This window comes from Cygnus atratus, chromosome 1 (genome assembly GCF_013377495.2).
Source record: "Cygnus atratus isolate AKBS03 ecotype Queensland, Australia chromosome 1, CAtr_DNAZoo_HiC_assembly, whole genome shotgun sequence".
NCBI classification, from domain to species: Eukaryota; Metazoa; Chordata; class Aves; order Anseriformes; family Anatidae; genus Cygnus; species Cygnus atratus.
Window position 1 is genome coordinate 121,520,895 of NC_066362.1, and position 24,113 is coordinate 121,545,007.

Below are 24,113 nucleotides of genomic sequence, written 5' to 3' on the forward strand. Positions count from 1 at the left end.
TTCAATAGCTTTCTCAGTTTTTGAACCAAAAAATAAAAAAATAAAAGAATCCAAGAATAAATTACTTTTCTCACAAGATGTTTGGGAAAAGTGAGATGATGAAGGATGAAAAATATGACAGAAATATGGTAGCTGTTGTGAGAAACCTTAGGGAGGGTTGTTTGTTTTAATGAAATGAAGCGATTGTACTCTCCTGTACTCTGCCTGAATTTTTCTGTTCCTACCATTTTCTGTTGCAACTTACATATATGCTTGTCAGAAAAACATGCTCTTAGTAACGTGGTAAATTTTGTCTTTTGTTTGTTTATTTTCTTACATCAGCTAATACATTAGGCTTTAGGATGATTTCATTACTTCTCAGGGGGTACAACCTCTTAGGACAGCAAACAGGATTTGAAACACAGATTAGTACTTAGAAATTTCTTGGCCTCATCTGATAAAGTTATGATCAATTACCATTATTTAATTATGATAAATTAGAAATTTTATATCTGATAAACTCTAGTATCTTAGTCTCTGTCTAACTATAAAACCACACAGTAAATCTATCTAGCCACATAGCCCAAGCCCCAGAAGGCAAAAGCAGGGACTGGGAGGATGATGAACCACCCACTGTAGGAGATCAGGTTTGAGACCAGCTAAGGAACCTAGAGGTGCACAAATCCATGGGTCCTGAGGGAACTGGCAGATGTAGTTGCTAAGCCACTAACCATAATGTTTGAGAAGTGATGTCAATCCGGTGAATTTCCCCCTGCCTGGAAGAGGAGAAACATAACCCCCATTTTTAAAAAGGGGAAAAAGGGAGACCCAGGGAAGAATAGAGGCCAGTCAGTCTCACCTTTGTGCCAGGCAAGATCATGGAGGTTTCCTCCTGGAAACTATGCTAAGGCATGTGGAAAATAAGGAAATGATTGGTGACAGCCAACATGGCTTCACTTAGGGCACAAATCTGGTGGCTTTCTACAACAGGGTTACAGCATTGGTAATTAGGGGAAGAGCAACTGACATTATCTACCTGGACTTGTGCAAGGCATTTGACACTGCTGTCCCACATGATATCTTTGTCTCGAAAATGGAGAGACATGGATTTGATGAATGGACCGCTCAGCGGGTAAAGAATTGGCTGGATTGTTGTACTCAAAGAGTTGCAGTCAACGGTTCAATGTCCAAGTGGAGATCAGTAATGAGTGGTGTTCATTGGGGGTCAGTATTGGGACTGGCATTGTTTAGCATCTTTGTTGTTGGCATCTGCAGTGGGATTGAGTGAACCCTCAGCAAGTCTGCGGATGACACCGAGCTGTGTGGTAAGACTGACACACTGGAGGGAGGGGATGTCGTCCAGAGGGACTTGGAACTTGGACAGGCTTGAGAGGTGGGCCCATGTGAACCTCATGAGGTTCAACAAGACCAAGTACGAGGTCCTGCATCTGGCATGGCGCAATCCCAAGCACAAATACAGGCTGGGCAGAAAACAGATTGAGAGCAGGAGAGAAGGACCTGGAGTGTTGGCTGATGAGAAGCTCAACATGAGCTGACACTGTGCGCTTGCAGCCCAGAAAGCCAACCGTATCCTGGGCTGCATCAAAGAAGTGTGGCCAGCAGGATGAGGGAGAAGTTGTGGTTGCCCCATTCCTGGGAGTCTTTCAGGCTAGGTTGGATGGGCTTTGAGCAACCTGTTTTGGTGGAAGATGTCCCTGCTCATGGCAGGGGAGTTGGAATTAGATGATCTTTAGATCATCTAAGTAGATGATGATTAGATGATCTTTAAGGTCCCTTCCAAGTCAAACCATTATATGATTCTATGATTATATGTGCAGATAGCCAGATCACCATATGTTTGTAGAGTAAAAAGTTTGGTGTGTATCAGATCGCATTCATTCCACTTGAACTAATGTAAATTATTAGATAACTTTACTAGGTATTTCACTAGGTATTTTTACTAGGTATTTTCTGAGCTTCAAAATTTAATCATTCATAGTACTGAACAATTACTGCATGTAGTACAACAGCTAAGTAGCCTTGATTGTGGTAGTGAACGCTATGTCATACTTACCTGTTCGCTTCTCTAAATCTATATTTAGCTCAAGTTTCATGTAAAAATTTGGTGAGTACATATAGAACACCTACACTGCACATGAATGCTGATACAACACAAATACACTTCAAGTTGTTTTTTTTTCAGCACCAGGATTGCTTGGGCCTTTAAGGTTCTTTCCCAATTTATGATTTAGCTCTTCCCCAAGGATAATACAGTAATATAGTCTTTGTACTTAAAAACTGTCTTTTATCACGTAACTGATAGAGAACTTGTAATTTATATCTCATTCATATTTGGGGGGTTGGAACTAGATGATCTTTAAGGTCCCTTCCAACCTAAACCATTCTATGATTTTTTTTTTAAATGAAAAAACAGTAGCTCATTTTCAGTGCAATTTCAGCAGTCTTCAAGTCATCAAAACTAACAATTAAATTTATAATGCTAATTAGGGTCCAGGACCTATTTTGTGCTTTCTAAAAATAAACAGATTTTCCCACAGTACTCTTAATGACAAATAAGTAAACAATCTTTGATAAAAACAGTAGGGAATTATTTCTGATTTTTTTTATTGTGTATTTTTCAGGTATAGTTCTTTCAAACAATTAAGCAGCTATTGATTTGTTTCCTTGATTTTTAGTTTCTCTTCTCAGGAGGAAAGACTCTTTTTTTAATTTAAAAAAGAACCCCACCTGCCAAACATACAATGCAAGTTGTATCATTGTAGCTAACCTATCTGCAAATTCTTACCTTGATTGGTATGTGAAAAATACATGGAGTGTCTTTGTTATATTGTGATTTAACTATTGAGATTTGTTTTATTCCTGTGAGTGCTGCATTTGACTCTCTGTACTTGCACAGGGTTAGTGAGCGTGAAGCTGCATTGGAATCAGCCCTACTGATGTTGCAAGTATTCTACCTGGATCTTGAAAAGTTCCTTGCATGGCTTACAGAAGCTGAAACAACTGCTAATGTCCTGCAGGATGCAACACACAAAGAAAAGATACTAGAGGATGCCAAAACAGTTCGGGAGCTCATGAAACAGTGGCAAGTAAGTCAAGTGCTTCTGTTCAGAGGCATGTCAGTTATCCAAAGTGGTATTTCTCCCCCCCCAGTATGTAGCTACTCCACAAAACTGAAATTGTTTTGGAAAAGAACTGATTCTACTACTAACCCTTAAGTGTTTTTGTGGCAATTGTTGTAGATATCTAAGGTGAGTTACACTGTGATTCCGTCTGACATTTTTCAGCATATATTACATCTGAAATGGGGTCTTGCTTCAAAAATGAACAGAAAGGAAACTTTGCTGAAATGGGCTTTTAGTTTTTGTTGTTGTTGTTTTTTATCACATAAAAATGAATTACTCTGCCATGTTACAGTCTAGAATTGAGCACTTGACAGGGATGAGTGTTTATTATTCAGTTCTGATATTTAGAGAGGTTGTATAAATTGTGTCTGGTTTACTCTCTGTAGCTTAACTGAATTAGTTTTCCTTCATTACTTTCAAATATGTGAAAAATGTTAATCTGGTGTTTGGCTGATTATTGCAACAGAGCTTGTTGACAATAATAAAAAGAAATAATGATTAAAAAAATCATAGCAAATGGCTGGACAGTTTTCAGGCAGTTGATTCCTCTAAAAATCTTTAAAAAGAAAAAGAGAGAGAGAGAGAATGTTGTTTGCATTTGATGTTCTGGAGAATCCGGAGAAGAAAGAATAACCAGTTGAGATGGTGCTATTAAAATATGTTGTTATACTTTCCTTGTGCCATCCTCATTATTATTGAGAGGAATGTGTGTATGTCTGCATGAGTTCTTAGATGTCTTAAATATGAGGTTGGCTGGCTAGTTGGAAGGCAGGGCCCTTTCATACAGAACTCCTTGACAGTAGATGATTTTTATGTTGACATTGAATTCAAAACTGGAAATTCCTGTCACTGAAGGCTCTATTCTTTATTTATGAAAAACATCATTTGAAAAATCATACTTGTAAGTGATTATGTAGAGTATGTAATATGTATATATAATATAATACTACTAATTTTTTTTGGCACTACTGTATTAATCCATAGTTCTGATTATATTACTGAACTGCTGCTAAATTCCACTATGGTGGAGTCTAAAATCTATAGTTGTGGCATTGAATAGAAGCAAAATCTGAACCACATTTTTAATAGTGAGATTTCTTTATACTAATTGCATTTTACGCTAATACACCTTAAGTCTCCGTGTATTTCTGACTGCTGGTTGGTGTGAACCTGGAGAGCAGATTTGTGCAGAAGATAGTTCTCTGCTGAACAGTTAATCTTCAATACTGGCCATTTTTTTTAATATTCTGTAGATTAGGTTGTTTGTTGGTACTAGCATTTAAACAATCGAATTATCAGGTATTTGCAGAAGGTTTGTCTGTGATTTTTTTTTACGTGATCATTGAAAAATGCGTTATCTGTCAAAATAGAGATTCTTAAAAAATTAGGTCAAAAGCATCTTTCTTAAATTTAACGGAGCTTTGCAGACCTACTTATCTTTCCAACTAGTATCTTTGTTTTGTTTTGTTTTCAATTTCCACATAAGAATCATTCACAACTGTAGACAAACAGAAAAATAAATGGGGACAAGTCCTTTTCCCCATGAATAAATAACAAAGTACTTTAAAATCCACCATGTAAACAATTGCTTTGAACTGTAAACCTTTTTTTTTTTTTTTCTAAAGATTTTTTATGCACTTAAATTGAGATGTGAGATTAAATTTTAAATTCTTCTTTCCAGGTTTTTGGTACCTAAATATCATGTTAGGTAAGAAGGGTAAAAACTAACCCATACTTGCAATTGAATTTCCAAAGAGCAAACCTCATTCTATTCACTAATCTTAGCTGTATAAGAAAAAATATTTTTATATTTTAAAAGAAACATTGGTATGTTGAGGCAAAAAAGCAGCGGTTTTGCTGTCTTTTGCTTCCAAAAGATTTACACATACCTGTCCAGCAGTAGCACAAAAATTATGGACTTTTGGTGATTATAGAACCAAATATTTTGATAGTGGATTTTTTTTTAATTTTTATTTGTTTCTTATTTGCATCTGCATGATGATATGCCTCTGTGTGAACAGACTTGCTTGTCTTCATGGGCTATCTGCATATCACTGTTTCTGTCAGCCTCTTTATGCCATTTTTAAGCCTCCAGAAGAAATTTTATAATTCACAAGCAGAAGTGGATTTTCAGTGCCCTTCTCCTGAATGGAGTCTGATTGCTATCTTTCTAAAAGCTGGAAGAGGTGTCCTCTTCCCCCTCCCCCACCCCCTTTCTCAAGTAGCAGGAAAGCTCCTATTTTTTTTTTTTTCCTACTGGAATAAGGAGAGTTCTGTTTAAGTAAACAGAATACTGCTGAATACTGCTTTGTTTAGAAATCATTATTGGAAAGACAATTTTTTCTTGTAATTTTTCAAGAGCTACAGTAAAGTGGCCATTGAAGATCTGCATCTTCTTCCGTTTCATTAAATTATCACTTATTTGAAACATAGTGATTAACTACAGCTAATTTAAAAGGATGCATCTTTTCACTAATGTGTGTTCTTAGTGATCAGAGCATCATATTTTCTTTTTTTCTTTTTTTTTTTTTTTTTACTGGAATAGGGACTTCAATAACAGCAAATGCTTTAAGTGCCGGAAAGTGTAAATGATGTGAAATGTGTAGTGTTTTTGTTTACCCAGTAATACAATATATGAACATTATGTGGTGACTGCAGCTTTTTCTGGAGACTTGGCATTGTTCTCAAATGATAAATGATGCTTTTGTAGAAACTCAACATTAGTGGAGGGGGACATATGTGCAGAAGAAAACACAAACTTCCATAAACTTTAGCTTCTTCATTAGCAACTGATCCATTATTTTTTTTTTCTGATGATGAGTGTCATACAAAATGAATGGACAATAGCAGTAAAAGTTGGAAACAAAGTATGGGAGAATAAATTAGTAGGTACTATGGCTACAAATATGCTAGCAAGTTAAATGTGTCCCTGATCTGTCTCTGGCACTAAGGCTGACTGTCACTAAAAAGCTACATCCATGTTCATGAACTGTCCTACAGTTAGCCAAGTCAAATATGCTATGTTTCTTATGTAAAACTTTTAATTAAAAAAAAAATAAAAATAAAAAATTGAATGACAAAAAGAAAATCTGAGAATAATCTGAGAATGCTCAGCTGTGATAATGAGTAAATTAATTTGATTTGTTAGGAAGGACAATATTGGCAATAATCGTAACACAGTGGTCCATATCATTAGTCGCATTGTAAAAACTTGGTAACTCGTTCAATCAAAAAGAGAACCAGGAAACCTGAAACATCATTTATATTAGAGAAGAAATAGGTAATTAGGAGAAAAAGAACTTTGCCCAAAGTAGCAGAGATAATAGCATGATGACCATTGCAGAAGAATTATGTAAGGAAGAATTTTTTGCATCCCAACTAATGGCTTTGGAAGTATGTCTATAAAGAGATACCTATATCTGTATCTAAACAGCTTCCCAGCAGGTGTCTTCCTCAAGCCCTGCCCTAGCACAGGAAAGACTTTAACTGCTTTCAGCTACAGTTACATTTTTCCAATTAACAGTTTGCTTTCCACATGAAGTCAGATTTTTTTTTTTTCTCGTGTAAGGCTGGATCTAGATCCTAGGAAGTAAAACAGAAAGGTAATTTCTGATTAAAGATCACTGTCTCCCAGGTCTTTTGGAATAAAGTTTGAATACTTAGGTTTATGGAGTTCACAGAAGTTACTTATAAATATGATATATGGAGTTACATCTGCAGTTTCTATCTTGTTCTTTCTGAAGTTGCATGGACTCGTATAATGTGAAAAAAAGCCATTATGAGTGCTGAAATGTTATAACTCCGTTTTAACCTACTATTTCTAGGCAATAGTTATAAAGCAATGTTTTGATGAAGAATTCTGTCACCAGACAATGAAAAAAATAAACTCCTCAGTTCAGTTCTCACATTTTTAGGTGTTTCTTTTTCTTTGCATGTTCAGAAACAATTGGATCAAATGTCACTAATAAAGATAAATCTTTCCCTGATACTTAGAAATTCATTCATTAGCAGCGGGAGAAGGTGAGACTTACATAATTGCACATTCTAATTACCTGATGATGTAATTATATTAAATGGTTGCACTATAAATACGGAGCTTGTTTATATAAGCATGTATTTGTATACATCATTTGTCTGAACTGACAACAATGTAATATTTGAGGTGATTCACACTTTTAGAACACTTTCTGGAGAATTTGCAAGGATCCAAACCAGTTACTTCTAAGACTTGCATAATTATGTGCTGATTTTTATTGTCTAATTTAAATACATCGTGTAGCCCCGTGAGGCCTGATTTGATGCAGAAACATATGGGAAATGAATTTTACTTTCTGTTTTCTTACTTCTAGGGATATGAACTCTCAACTGTGTTAATAACTCCTCTGGTTTGCCTTTCCAGCAATAATCATATGTGACATTTTATACAGCTTATATAATATTGGGTATAAATTTGAAATTAGTGTGGATTTATCCCATTATTTTAAGAATGCAGTGATTTTATATTAAGTCTGTAGATGTATTTACTCAAATATTTTATCACTGAAGTTTGACAAAGAATACTGCATATGACACCTATTCAAACAGTAGCTAAAGAGTGCTTCTGTTCTGTTTTCACAGATTTCCAAATGTATCTGAAATAATCTACAATGTTGACTGATAAAGACTAAAAGTATGACAGCATAATATAAATGAAGCTACATTAATAACTTTGGCTTGGAATGTGTAGCATTTCTTTTACTAACTTCATGCTCACTTAACGTATGATCTAGGTAGTTTTCATTTAGCTTCAGGAGTTTTGGTGTTAATAATAAGAAAAATATGCAGTGCCTTAAGTTATGTCTAGGAATGTTTAATATGGGCAGTACCCATATCTTCTCACACTACCTAAACCAAGGTACATGAACTGCACTCAAGGTGTTCTTGTTTCTTCTATTCCTATCAATACTTCAAAAGTGTTCAGCTATTTGTAAGGTTTCCAGACAGCTGTTTTCTCAACAGTAGGAAGCTGAGATAGATACATATTCCTGACTCTTCTCAGTTACTGAGCAGCACAGGTTCTTTGAGAGAATAAAATTTTCTAACTTGATCTCAAACATAATTTACATATAATTGCCCAGCACACTTAATTGTATGAGATGGTGTATGATTAGATGATGAATCTGAAAATAGAGAAGAGTATCTGTAATATTCTTGCTCAGTTCAGTGGACGTCACTAATAATTATTCAATAATAATTAATTTTCTAGTACTTACCTCATGGTCAGTTAATGCTTAGTGGGTATGGCACTTATGGTGGGGGGAGGAAGAAGGAGCTAGGCTCTTCTCAGGGGTGTCCGGAGACAGGACAAGGGGCAATGGGTGCAAACTGAAACATGGGATATTCCATAAGGAAAAACAAAACATGCTGAGTGTAGTCATATAGTGAAACATGATATCCAAAGGGATTGTGGAATCTCCATTCTTGGAGATCTACAAAACCCAGCTGGACATGCTTGGAGCAACCTGCTCCAGTGGGATTGGGTCAGATGATCCCTAGAGATCCCTTCCTGCCTTGACCATTTTTGTGATTTATAATCTGATCATATAGTCTCTGGACATACAGTCAATTGTTCTGTAGACTTAATTTTTTATTATTATTATTTAAATATACAAATGGTAAAACATTAATATGCTTTAATAGTAAGAAACTGAAATCCCTGCTATTTCTTGAGAAAACTTCATAAAGATACTTCCAGGAGCTCCTGAGTCACGTGTCTAAGTGAGGAAAACCAGACAGCAAAAAGAAAAAGATGAAGTGACGGAGAAGGGACCACAGAGAATAAAAATAATTACATGTTTTTAAGTGACTATGATTGCTAGAAACTGATGGGGAGATTGAAAGGTGAAAGTTAGGCATAAATGTTGACAGTAGTACAAGTATTTTTCAGAGTAGCATAAATTAAAATTCAGTATTTTTTCCTTATGCACAGAATCTAACCTCACAGCCTTTGGCCTTCAAGGCTTTTTCTCTTAATCCATTACTCTTACACCTAAAATAATGATTTCCTCAGGAGTCATCACTGAGATATGAAAGATGATTTTTTGCTTGAACTAATACTTTTTTGAATTGGATTTACCTTTGTGTAGTGTGTTATCTGATTGATGCTTTCAGGAAAGCAGAGTAGGAAATGCTAGCATAGTTCTGGGTTGAGACCGCCTGCAGTCTACAATACTTCTAATTAGGTCCATTCACACTAAGCTCCTAGTTTGCTAGTAAGACCATATATTCACATATTTTGGTTTAAAAAAAAAAAAGTTTTGTGTTGATACCTCTATTTGTAATTGAATTAATTGGATGGATGGGAAAGGAGCAGTTCACAATATGATAAAGGAGCTTCTGGTAAATCTGACAACGTATCAATGTGTAGTGTGTACAAATGTGCCTCTGAAGAACAAGACAAAGATTGTATCTATGTTCAGTCAGGTTTTCTGGTGTGTCTTCTATTTTTATTCTATGAACCATAGATAGATATGATAGATGCAATACTCCAGTGACATAAATAGCCAGTATAGCTTAATGCCTTACCTCTCAACTACGTTATGATTAATATGCTGCTGTAGAAGGCCTTGTAGATAAGGACATTGTTGGTTCAAAGAATATGTAATATATAATCACATAAAAATAGATAAAATTGGTGAAATCAGTGAGATCCCTTGTGCACAGATATAAATGTGTATTTGTTTGAAGCTTTAAGTCCTGAAAGATGCACAAATAGGTAACCCTTTCAAATGCTTTCTGAAAATAATTCTTCAAATCAGTTCTGAAAATGTTTAATTGTATTAGTTTTATATTGCTACAGTTTATCATCTGAATTGGGTTTGCTGCTTTATGATTTCTTTCTCCTTCTCTGAGAAGTAAGTTTTATTAAAAAGACTGCTTAACACCATAGCATGTGGTCAAGCAGCATCTTATAATTTTGATATAGTGGTATTCTTGCTATCTTTTGAGACTGATTTTGCTTGATTCAAACAGCAATGGCAATTTCAGTGTTGTTTCTATATCATGATGTGCTTTGGTATAGAAAAGGATGTGAGGAAGGGGAACAGGCAGTTTCAGTGTGGGGGAAGGGGGGCATTACACAGAAAGAAAAGCTATAAAATGGAGCAGCTGTATAAAGTAAAGTTACTTCATGGTGCTGAATATATTCACAGAGAGTTTTAGCTGATGATTCTCAATGGGGAAGGCAGTGTCCCAGCTGTTCATCTGAACTGGATATCAAAGCGGTCAGGAAATCAGCAAGAAAACAATGTCGATGTTGCTACTTTTTTCAGACATATTTTCTGTTTTAGTTTGGATAATCTTAAGTATAAAACCAGTAAATGGATTGATGCTGAATCTATCTAGGAGTGGATATAGCAATGTATGTATTCTGCTTCTGGCACTCTTCAGTTCTTCTCTGAACTTCCCTAAAATTAGAACAAAATCATAATCAATGTTATTTTTCTTTTAGAACATAAGATGATGCTTCCTTTGTTAAGTGATTTAGTACTTAGTTACTAGAGTGAGATGTAAATATTCTTAAAACTTATTGCCAGGGAAAATAATTAACTCTCAATTGTCAGAAATCTTACATATAAAGTGGGTGTTTATAAAAAAGAATAAAGAATTTCTGTCCTTTATTTTCTCATTTACATGTGTTGTCGTAGTCAAGTTAGAAGAAAAATCACATTTGTCAAATATGTTAAAAAGCATAATATATGCTCGCTCAGTTGACTTATGTTTTTCTCTTTAAAAGTTTATTGAGTGCACCAGAAGGATGGCCCAAAGAAATTTATTTGCATAATGTGATGTGGTGAAGTAACAAAAGGAGAAAAATGAGACCTATTCTTAATTCTCCTCATATGTTACTTTTCCTTAGAAAATTTCCTTGAAACTGAGTATTTCTTCACTTCAGGAAAGTGTTTCAGCTCCTTTATGGAGGAAATTTCCTTCATGAAATACACTGCTCCAAGCATTGGGTTTCTCACTGTTCCAGGAAGAGGTTTTCACTGCTTCAGCTGGTGTAGCTGTCAGGACAGGTGAATGGGCACAGCTATGAAACTACTTTGTGGCTTCAATAATCAGTCAGATTTCTGTGTGTCAGTCTTTTGAGAGACTCTGCTGTATTGTTGACTGCTGCTGCTTCTGAGGACAGGTGAAGGAGCAGGGTAAGAAGGAGACAAGAACCTCAACCTGAGTGCTGAAATCTATTTGTTGTTGCTACAGCATTTTAGCCGAGTGGTTTTGATAACAGTAAGTAACTAAGCCCAGAGAAATTATTTTTCTGAGTGCTCGAATGGTGAGGCTAGATAGACCTCAGGAAATGGTAAAGAAGGGAAACATAGTGGGCAGTAAGTTTACCTGTTATCCCATACATGCAAAGGGCAGATCTCCTTGATTTGGGGTGTGCAAAAAGGACATGATACTCACTTTTAGACTTGTCTTAATCTTCTTTTCTCTCTCCATGCATTTACTGTCTCTTGGCACTTTTTTTGATTAGATATTTTGGTCATTGAGGCAGGGAGGATTCTTTTTAGGGTTATGATATGTTATGGAGGTTATTTACGCCAAACTGTTCTCAGAGTCTGATTTAATACATTACCTACCCTTCTGGATGATCTGTGGTTTACATACCCTAGCTCAGGGCCCTTTGCAATTTGAAGTTGAATTGAAGTGGCTGCAATAATACAGTAAGGGTTTTGCACGAGTTCTTTTGTGTGGAATAACTCTGCTGAATCAGAATAGTGATGGGAGAGGCCATAAGCAGTAGAAGTCTGAATGTTAATACTCCATTCTTACCTCAGAAGATTTGCAGATGTGTTCAGTTGACTAGATTAGGACATCTAAAACAGAATGGCAGTCTGTATGAACTGCTAGAGCAGAGAAAGGCACATATTTCTTACCAGCTGGTTATTTCGATTGTTTTTAGTATGATATACTAACAGTCACCAGAGGTGTTGGTATGTAAGTGAAAGCATATGGACTCTTGATTTAAAATAAATGGCTTTTCTACTGCCTATATGGTTGAAAAGATAATGCAATAAATAAATAAATAAATAGGCCATGACCACCAAAAAACTAGTGTTATAGTAAGTTCAGAAGATGATCATTTTTTATTTTCTGGTACCTTTCTTAATTTGCATATTTTTTTTACAGGTTAGAAATCCATATAGCTTACAGAAGCCTGATTGACAAATTTGTATCAGTCAAAAAGATCTTCTGCCAGGTTACACTGATAATTTGTTGTGAAATAATTGATTGAACCCTCAGTAGACTATTTTCTTTTTAATGTCAGAAATTTAATATCTTGTATCTGAATCAGATATTACTTTCAGGTGAGCATTGCCAAGGGAGCAAATATATGAGCTAACCAGTAACTAAGCAGAATAAAGGTGTAAATTTTCTCCTGTCCAGAAATATCATACATAGTCTACAATATTAAACACAATTTTAATTTGTACCTCTTGCTGCTGGACTAGACAAAATTTTAAATTTTAATGACTGTTTATCTGGTATACTGAAACCACTTCACTGTGCAGAAAAAAAAATAGAATAGCAAGGCACGCTTCTTAGAGGACTAAATGCTGAAAACAAAAGATTGAGTCACTAAATTTCATTGTTGAATTTCAAAGGTCTTTTGCTTGGGAAAGCTTACAGTTGTCCTCCTATTTATGGTCCTGTTTATATTAAAGTGTGTTTCAGTGAAGTGGCAAATCTTTTCTTCCCATAAACTGAAACCCTGTTGGAAGCTGCTAGATCAAAGCTACAAAATAAACCTGTTCCAACTCACATTAGCACAGTTACAGACACAAGAGCATATTAACCTCAACAGATCATCTTTCTTTTTAACTACAATAGTATTGTAATTCCATATCTCAAGAGTAAGAGATGCAACGATGTTTAAATTCCAGCTAATTGATTGGCTTTAAAAAACAATATTAGCCAATTTGTCTTCTAATTGTGTTATATGGAAAAATATGGAAGGTTAGCACTGGCTGAAAGTTCTTGCAAAAAAACGTTATTTCTGCAATGTGAGCTATTGCATGACAGCCTGTTATTTCATTATTTTGTGTTTCATGTTAGGCATCTAAGTTATAGGTTTTACACTCAGGTGGTGAAGTGCTGTGTGCCACCTCAGGTAAAAACAGGACCATTACCCATTTTAATCCAGCTCTGTGGTTAAGGCATGAAAGAAGAAAGGCCACATGTTGCTCTTAGAAATTAGAGCAAACACTTCCACAACTGTGAATTCCTCACGCTAAGCCTAATCTTGAGAGGCAAGTCCTGTTGATCTCAAGGAATTTTGCAGATCATCAACAGCTGTTGTATATGGCTCACTACAGAGACTCTGAACCAGGCGTGGGGGTGAGATGGAGTAAAGGGAGAGGAAGCAATGTATTTTGTTTAATTCTTTCTTTTTTTTTTTTTTTGGGGGGGGAGGAGAGTGTTAATTAATTTTTTATTTTGTTACTATTTTAATATTTCTCTAAGATCTTTACAACACCTGGAGGTTGGCATTTTCCATACCAAAGAGATACTGATATTTAGAATAAAATATACTCATCAGATTTGCTGGAGTTTAAAAAGATGTTATATTCTGTAACGGGCAAGAAGGAGGATCCAAGGAATTACAGGTCTGTCAGTCTGACCTCAGTCCCAGGGAAGGTTATGGAGCAGAACATCCGGGATGCCATCACAAAATTGAGTGATCAGAAGCAGCCAGAATGGGTTTGTAAAGGGCAGGTCCTGCCTGACTAACCTGAGCTCCTTCTATGACAAAATGACCAGTTTAGTAGATGAACAAAAGACTGTGGATGTTTATCTGGATTTTAGTAAAGCATTTGACACCATCTCCCACAGTATTTCCTGTTCTGGAGAAACTGGCTGCTCATCACTCGGACAGGTGCACAGCTCACCGTGTGAAGAACTGGCGGAATGTCTGGGATCAAAGAGATGCAGTGAATAGGCTTCAGTCCAGTCCAGAGTAGAGCAACAAAGCTAGTGAAGAGACTGGAAAATAAGTTTTTTGAGCAGTGATTCATAACTTTTTCACTTTGTCTAAGCTATTGGAAACAAATAGAGACAACCTAGACCTGACAGAACTAGAAAAAATTCTTGTATGAGTTAAGTTTAAGTAAAACAAAAATAATAATAATAACAATAATAAAAAATTTTGAAGAAATCTGTCTTTATTAACACGCTCTTTCTGCTGGTGTTTTTTCTGTTTTCATTCTCGTTTCTAGCATTGTAAATTAATTTAATATAAAAGGATAATGTTTTTGAATTGTTTCTCACTAAATTATGAAAAAAATTACAATAAATAATAGAAAAGAATGCCTCTGGTAGAACTTTGTTTGCTCAATTATTACTGTACCAAAAGTGAATTATTGCAGAGCTGACTCGGAGGCAATATTATTGCCGTTACATTACATAAAACAGATGAGCTCAAAACTTCAAAAAAGAGGACCAAAAAAAAAAAAAAAAAAAAAAGCTGGACTCTTTGAAAGTTAAATCTGTTTATTTCTGAGAGGACTGTGCAAGACAGGTGGCTAGAATTAAAGTCACTCACATGTCTGTCTTTATGGTAATTAAATGAAAAGCAAATCTGCTAAATTTCACTTGACAGAGTATGCATCAGCTGGAGGTGCTGGTAATTTGAAGTCAGGATATTCTACACATATTAAGTCAGATGAATTTAAGCATGGTAAAGTATTTATACCTTGAATGTATAAATTGCAGAGGAAGGTATAAAAAATTCTCCAAGTTACCAGAGGGATGTTGGTATTATTGTCAGTCTTGATAAATATCTGTCATTTTGCATTACTTGATGACAACTTTTTGTTGTATTTTAGCCTTGGCTTTGTATTTTGTTCTTCATATAGAATGTATGGGTTATTTTCTATATACTTCTTCATTGCTTGGGATTCTAACAAGAGACCTTCAGCTTCAGGTGATATCTTGGTTCTATCCCTTTGCAGTCATCTGATTTAGGTTTAAGCCTGGATTGTTCCAACCTTATTCTCTCTGATTAGACCTTAATTTAATTTAAAGAGATGTTATACCATACACAGTGAGTATTACAGGCAGGATTTGGTCCTGAAAGTACTGATGTGTTGTATTTTTTACCCAACACAGATAAAATGGTAGAACAGAAAATATTTAAAACCAACATTTATTATATTGGAAATAAGAAAAATACCTTATGCTTAACAACTGTAATTCCAATGACTCCTTGGATAGTTAATTTTATGTAAGAGATCATCAAAATAAAAAAAAAAAAGTACTAATAAAATACACAAGCAATTGAAATGCGATAAAATACAATACAAAATGGTTTTTGTGATACTGTTACGCTTTTTTTCCTTTTTGTTCTTGGAGTTGCTCTCAGAGTTTCCTGATCGTTATTTTGAAATAGGTATTGTATCTTGGGAACAGTCATTTGCAAGTTAGAAGTATGAGCCAAGAAATTGTGATTTTCCTGGTAATTTCAGGGCGTTTCTGGATGATTCAGTTGTCTTCTGGTTTCTTAATTGTTTCCAGCAAGACAGGTAGAAGTGTTATTTTTTTTCTGTTGTTAGATATATTAGACAGGTACCACATACTAAGTGTTTATGACCATCATCTAGAAAATGGGCATATATAAGATTCTCTGTCATGTGAACCAAAGAAGTGCAACTCTTTTAAGGTTCTTTATTCATTTGGTGTGTCCAAAGATACACAAACACACAGGAATTTTATTATACATATTATTGTTAACTATACATATGCTAATTGTATATTTGCATGTCTGTAATTTCTTGTACATTTAATTTTAGAACAAAATATCTATATGGCTCTCCATCTCCAGAAGGCATTCTGGGATACAATTCTAGGATAGTATTTAGAGAATCATGGAATGCTTTGAGTTGGAAAGGACCTTTAAAGATCCAGCCCCTCTGCTGTCATGAGCAGGGACACCTCCCACTAGACCAGCTTGCTCAAAGCCCCATTCAACCTGGCCTTGTTAAAGGGAGAGGGCATCCATAGCTTCTCTGGACAACCCGTTGTCTCACCACCCTCATAGTGAAGAATTTTTCCTTATAACTAGTCTACGCTCTTTCAGTTTAAAACTATTACCTCTTTTCCTGTCACTACACTCCCTGATAAAGAGTCCCTCTTTAAAGAGTCCCTGTTTTCTTGTAAGCCCCTTTTATGCGCTGAAAGACTGCAACAAGGTCTCCCTCTAGCCTTCTCTTCTCCAGGCTGAACAGCCACAGCTCTCCCAGCCTGTCCTTCTAGGAGAGGTGCTCCAGCCCTTTGACCATCCTTATGGTCCTCCTCTGGACCCTCTCTAACAGATCCTTCTTGTGTTGGGGGCCCCAGAGCTGAATGCAATACTATGTGTGGGGTCTCACAAAAGCAGAGTAGAGAGGGAGAACCACCTCCCTCAACTTGCAGGCCATGCCTCTTTTGATGTAGCCCAGGATATGGTTGGCTTTCTGGGCTGCAAGTTACCAGCTCATGTTGAATCCACTAGTACCAGTAAGTCCTTCTCTGTAAGACTACTCTCAGTCCATTCATCCCCAAGTCCGTACGGATGTTTGGGATTGCCCTAGCCCAGGTGCAGCAACCTTTCACTTGGCCTTGTTGAACTTTATGAGGTTCAAGGGGACTCACTTCTTAAGCCTGTCCTGGTCTGTCTGGATGACATCCCCTCCTTCTTTTCTATCAACTGCTACACAGCTTGGTGTCATCTGCAAACCTGCTGAGGGTGCACTTGATCCCAGTATCTATCTAGTTAATAAAGGTATTAAGTAGTACTGGTCCCAGTACAGATCTCTGAAGGACACCATTCATCAATGATCTCCACCCCACATTGAGCCACTGACTGCAACTCTCTGGATGTAGCCATCCTGTCAATTCCTTATCCACCAAATAGTACACTCTTCAAATCCAGGTCTCTCCAATTTAGAGATAAGGATGTTGTGTGGGATGGTGTTAAAGGTCTTACAGAAGTCCAGTAGGTGACATTAATTGCTTTTCCCTTATCCACTGATGTAGTCACTCTGTCATAGAAAGCCACCAGATTGGTCAGGCTCTATTCGCCCTTGGTGAAGCCGTGTTGGCTGTCTCCAGTCACCTCCCTGTCTTCCACATGTCTTAACATGGCCTTAAAGAGGATCTGTTCCATGATCTTCACGGGCACCATTTATAATGAAGTGCTGCCACTGTAAGTAGACTTCAAGAATAGAGCACAGAAGATAAAAACATCATTTCTTCTAGAATGTTGTTGATGATATTTAGTCTTGAAGATAGTGTTTACAAGTTTTTCAAAAAGTTGGGTTCAGCTCTGCCTTCCCACAGGACTGTAGCAATTACCAGTCTACAGGGGAAAATTGTAAGAAAACACACTGTGCCACAGGTGCTGTTGGGAGACTTTGAACACTTTCCAGAATTTGCAAAGATAGTGCTCCCATGCCACTTATTCCTGCTGTCTTATAAAAGGTGTCAGTGTAGCAGTTTATGGTTTAGATTATTTCCAGTCTTTTTAGGTTCGGGTGTTTTGGCAAGTGAGGGAAGAAGAAAAGGGAAATAGGTGTTTTCCCAAAGAATTGCTATTCAATCTGACTTACACCTGGACAACCAAATAATGTGTTTATGCCTGGCTGTTTTCAATGTCATATTTTCTGAAAATAAATGGTTGAAAGTGTGTAACACTTAGGAAATCTTGTTTTAAAAGCTGTTTGTGTCAGGGAGGGCAAGAGTTGGGAGGGGAGAAGATAAAGAAATCAATGATACATGGCCTCTGTATTAAACAGAAGTAGCAATGCTGCTTATGTTATGGATAATAAATACTGTTAATAAATTGCTTGAGCATATTCTACAGAGAAAAATTATTTGCTAAAATTATTGTGAGACTACTTGTCGCATGGAATATTAATGAAAAGAGGCTAAATTTAAGCAACTACTTTTTTATCACCCTTTTTAGGTACAGAGGAAAACTGTCCTATATTATCTTCCTCTATATTAATGACACCAATTTTGAATGAAAACAGTAAATGTAATATTTTTCTTCTGAATCTGTTTCTTAAATTTTACCCTAGTAGTTGCACTATGCAAAATTTCAAGAAAAAGATTTCCAAATCTTTAGTACTTTTTGAATGTGTAGATATTATTGTTTCTTAGTCTTGTAAAAAGCAAACCAATGCATACGTAGGGATATGTATGCTTGTTATATATTTGTGATATGAGTAGCAGATGTTACTTTTTATTTCCTATATAGTTGCTTTGCTGTTCGTATTGTATTGTACTGTATTAGCATCTGAGGTGAGGAATGAGAATGTCTGTGGTGTTCTTGTATTAGCATAGGTAATAGAAACAACAGTTTTCCATAAAGAAATTAAAATGTCTAGGTATATGGGAGGCTCCAAGGTCATAAAAATAAAAAATGTCCCTTTCAATGGAAAAAATATTATATTTTTGAAGGTTAGACTACTTCAAGCTCTAACCTTTGAGTCCAGAATGCATCTGGACCAGATTCTCTTTAGGTGCTGTGTGTACAAATATGATTGTTAGCTAGTGAGGCTGGTTTGCAAAAGTAGTGTTCTGACACCACTAACGTTCTGCCCTACACTACCTTGTGTTCTGTCCTACACTAACCTATACATCTGAATATTGACTTGTTTCAAAATGCTGATATGTTCATGTTCTGCAAAGAAACAATATTTTGTTTACCTCTATATGTGCTTTAGGGGGTTTTGAGAAAACCCCTTTGGGGACTAGGGTTCTCTGGGCTTAAGCTCAGCTGTTGCTCGTGCTAAATGAATTTGGCAGTTCTGAAATTGGATTTTTTAAATTCATTTTACATTAAATTCCCAAGCTCTTGTAGTGATTAATTGTATTACCATTTTAAAGAATAGACTCGGGCTGCCAGGTGAGGAGGGGAAACAGAACAAATTGATGTTCTGTAACCTCTAACCAGACTTCCAACATTACCGAGGTGATGTAGAGCTTTTCACAGAACTAGTGTCTGGGTTGTACCAGATGTCAGCAGTTATTTTAATGGTAATGGACGGGCATAATCGACAGAGTCAAGGAAATCAGAAGATACAAACTCTTCTTGCTGTCCAGAAGATGTTTTAGTATTTCATAACATATTGATGTTACAGTCCTGCATGTGTGAAGTACAGAGGTAGCAATACCCTTAAGTGTTTGAATCATTACTGGTTTTGCAGTAAAACAAGTCTTTATCATGATTGAATGTTTTCCTATGAATTTAGAAATGCAATTAGATTAAGGGCTGTTCTGTGCTGCTCCAGCTGAAGGTGAAAAGAGATAATTATAATATATTTGCCATTAATATGGCAGGAAAATTGTTATGATGAGAGGATGAAGAGCCAGCATAGTAGCAATATCATAACTTCTTTTCCAGCAGTAAGGAAATATTTTCTAATGAAGATCACATTTGCATGAGATGGCTGCATATGGTCTATGTGAGCTATTCAGCATGATTCCGAAGTTTTTTTTAGATGGATTCTCATGGCTAACAAAGGATTACTTTTTTTTTTTAGAAAAATACCATGAACATGCTAGTGCTTTGTGGTTTAAGGTAATAAGATAAAATGTCAGAAGATTAACTGCTACAGCATATGTCAAAATCCAACAATGGAGAATTGCCATTACCTTAAAAGATTGATTCTGAAAGCATGTAAAGCTCATTGACTTTAATATTACGGCTAGATGAATATAAAGATTTTGGTTTTTACAGCTCCTCACTGTTAAGAAAGTTGCATGCTGTCTCAAAATGTATGAGTTCGGGCAAGTTTTAGAGCTAGTTAACTTTGTTTGATAGGAATAAATCTTGTCAAAATTAAAATTTTCAGAGCAATGAATGAATTTTAATGTAATTTTAATAGGAACATGCTGAATCATTTTGTCTTTCATGTTTCATTGCAGCTATTTGTTTTTAGGAAATAATTACTTTTTGATCTGCATGTTATGGTAAAATATGATTTTATTATGACGTATATGGTATATTAATATTCTGTTTTATGATTTTGTGATGTTATCAAGATAAAAGATGGCATAGTTCTGAGTCATAACTGTCTCCCTCAATCAGTATGATGCTGTACTTCCAAGGTTTCAGTAATTTAGTATTCAGACACTCTGAAATCTTATTCAGAGAGTAGGAGATTTCTTTCAAGTCCCAGAGTGTGCTTTAAATTAAAGGAAGAAGTTGCTACGGAGCAAGAGTAGTTCTTAATACCTTATTATTTATGTGCTCTTCCAAAAGCTACAGAGAACTAAGGAGGAATAAAAGAGGTAAATGAAAATGGAAAAAATAAAAGTTAACTCTCAGGCCAGATAAAAGAAGGAAAAGGGAGGGAATGGTTGGAGATGCAAAATTAAATAAATAAGTAAATAAATAATTTCCACATCTGTCTGTAGCATTTAATCTTTGCTTAGTAACAGGAAAGGCAATGTTTTTATGCAGAATATTCAGCAGTATCTGTTTGAAAGAAATTGACTTGAAAAAACCTCAGCTATGCTTTTCTAAACTTAGAATAGACTTGTAAGAAGAAATATGCATGAGTTTTTGTGTAAAGTTATTAACCTGTCTTTAACATAGCAATAATGTTACAACAGCTGCCACTTTTAGTCACATTTCAATTAAAATCACTTTGACATACCAAAATACTGCGTATAGGTAGAACTAACTTGAACACCTATGTTTGGTTGTATCAGTAAGCTCTATCTAGGATTGCCAATGTGAGTTGTGTTTAATAGAAATACGACTGATTAAGCATCACAAAAGCATTACCAGAACTAATCCTCCATCCAAATCCTCCAACTAGCAAAAATGCTAGTTTTTAATTGCACTGTAGTGTATAGTAAATAGATGATTCAAAACAGTACATTTGAAAGTATAAACAAACCCTGCCTACTTTTGTTCTCTCTTATTTTTCTTGATTTCCAGTATATTCCTTCAAGTTGATAGCTGTGAGCAATTTCCCTGTATGCTCATTTCTGAATTTAAAACTGGAGATAATGAAAAGCAGAACTCTTACAAGTTTATTTTAGTAGTCCTTGGTGTGCGTACTAGTCATGTGTATGCTATACATTTCTGACATTTCTGCTTTACAAACCCTTGGGAAGTGTGGCTGTTAAGAGTAACTCTGTCAGACCTAATAGAAAAGAAAATGCAATTTAGCTGTGAGAAGTAGTATTTTTCTTCTTGAACTTAATGTAAAGGAATTACCTAAAGAACTTGATCCTGCTGAGTTGTTCTAACGTGGATTTTTGTCACTCAGTTCCATAATTGCAGTCAGACTCTTCATGACTGCCATTGTTTACACTACCAGATTTGATATTGGTGCTTCTGATGTTTGATGAACTCTTCTTTGAATTATGTGGTAGCTTGCTACACTTTTGAAGGAAGGAAAAGATGGAGGCAATTGAATTTCTGTTCCCAAAGGGACAACACGTCTTCACTTTGTATCATTTTGTCAAGTGCTGTTTTTTGTATGGTGTTCACCAAACCCATTCTGAATCTCCACACTTCAGGACTAACATTTTTTGGTACGATTAATCAATGCTGGTTTGCATTGGAATTACAGAGTATATTCACAATAAAAGAAAAAGTTATTTTGTATCGTTACTGTAAGGAATGCTATTGAAATTAATAAAGATTTGGCACTTCCTCTGAAGTATAACTATTGCACAGGCTATTGGAAACCTGGTAACTCTTTACAACAAGTAGATGTTAATTAATTCTGTATCACAGTAGAATTTCTATTGAATTATTTATCATTCACATTAGAGTGAAGTGAAGCTTTTGAAAGTGATATTTTTGGATATTTTGGAATGGTATTGCAGTGAATTATCAACAAAATAATGATTAGCCACCTTTAAGAATATCTTTATGAGAAGATGCTTGCTTTGGTTTATTAAGCTGCAATAACATCACAACAGGAGAGTTTTAATGTATACATAATTTGCAGTTGTGAGTTAACATACGTGACAGCTGTATTCTGACAAAATAATTTCAACGTGTTAATGATTCCATCTTGTTGTTTTTTTCAGTTGATAATGAACATCTATTTGCTTCATTTATATTTATTTCCATGTAGAAGAGTTGATAGAACCTTCTAAAGTTTTTAAGACAATATCAACTGATTTCTACGAGAAGAAAAAAAAATGGAACTTGATTTGATACTAACACACTGAGAATATGCAACTAAATACTAAGAAACATCTACTTAGAGAAGGGCGTAAAAGTTACAGAAGTAGAGCTAAACCTTTCATACACTGTTTCTGAAATATAATTGAGCATACAAATACGAAAGTGGATAAAAATTGAGGCTCTTTATTGAAAGAGAGCTTTCTCATGAAAATACTAGATTTGAAAATTGCCATAGCAACAGTACTGTTTCAGAAAGGAAGTAACACTGTATATTTTCACTACTTTATTTCCATTTCAATACATTTTTCTTAAAAATCTTCGATACATTTTTCTTAAAATCGTGCATTTTCTGGGTGTTGTAATGTTGAGGGCGTGTCATATGTATGTGATGGCTGTAGGGTCTCAGAAGAAAAACATTTAGGTAAAAGGAATTGATGTGCAAGCCATAAAATAGCAACTCTAAGCTTTTCATCACAGACAGCGTGTGTCTGAACAAAAACACTGTTAATGTTAATGCAGCAGTGAAGGAACACAGTAAGATTTTAGTGTAAGTACTCTAATTGTTTGATCTTCAATTATTTATTATAGTTAACCAGCACGGGTGTACCTTTTGTGATTTGTTGGAGACAAAAGACAAAGAAATCACTTTTGGAAATTAGTGATCATTTTGAGTTTAAAGAGAGAGGAGAAAAAAAAGAGAGAGAGAAGGGCTTCTTATTGAAAATTCTGATTTATTTAGCACTTAAAACAAAGAATCACTGACTATGGGCATATTTTGAAGATATTCTTTACCTAGAGACATGCTGTTTGGTTTATGTGTCCTATATAGTCTGTATAAATGAGTTTACTTTCAGCATTAGGGAGACGGGCATTTTACCTTTGTTCTCAAGAAATATTTTCCAGATACATTCTCTCCAATTTTGCCCTCAGTTATGTGTTTCTTTTCTTTCCCTTTGAGCTGTCAGTGCTGCTGTCCATGCTGTCAGGAAGCTAATTTAGCTGGAAACATAGGAAAGAATGCATAAAGTTTAACCAGGGCAGCTGATTTGCTAATACTGGCAACCTGGCGTGAAGAGGCAGCCAGTGTAAAAGGGCAGGCAAAAACCATCTCTTGTGATAGCACGTAGGCTGGTTCAAGTGGCTTACAAAATGACACTTATAAAACAGAAATATATGTCTTATTACCTTCTATTTACAGTTTTTCATCTCGTTTTAACATAATTTCTATTAAGAAAATATTTGTCTTGGTCTTCCAGGAAGAAAGGTTGGTGGTTCTGCTCCACTTCTGCTGTGGTCCTCATTATGGGAAAAGCATATTATAGTCGTCTGTTTCCCACTCCTATGAATCTGCACAGCTGGGAATTTATTTGGTTTTACAGTAAAGCAACAGACCTAAATACCATCTGATCCATGGAGAGGACGTTTGACTCAAGTCAAAAGAATTACATAGTTGCAGAACTACAACATAACTTTGATGTTCATTTGGTGACTATACTAATATTAAAGTAGCAAAGATAGAATAACTTGAAAAGTTAGCACTGACATTTTCTTTAGCTGACTTTTTTTCATTTTTTGCTAAGTACCTGCAAAGGGAAATTCCACAGTGGGAAACAATTTTATATTTATCCTAAACAGCAACCGGAATCTGCTCTTTTGTCCACTGAGAATATATTCCACAGAGACATGTCATTTACTGAAATTTACTGCTTTACTGAAAATAGGGACTCACTTGGTCATGCTAAACAAGAGTTAGCTTGAGTTAGTTTTGAGGTCAAAAGCCAAGTCTCTGGTTTTGGGATTCAGATAAGACA

The 24,113-nt window shown here is 35.5% G+C and overlaps 1 protein-coding gene across 1 annotated transcript in view; it reads left to right on the forward strand.

The window, feature by feature from the left end:
• The window catches only part of DMD (dystrophin), a 1,075,555-nt gene that overhangs the window by 828,625 nt on the left and 222,817 nt on the right, over positions 1–24,113 (forward strand). The window contains 1 exon segment of the mRNA XM_035542302.2: positions 2,897–3,086. Coding sequence (XP_035398195.1) covers positions 2,897–3,086 — 190 coding nt within the window.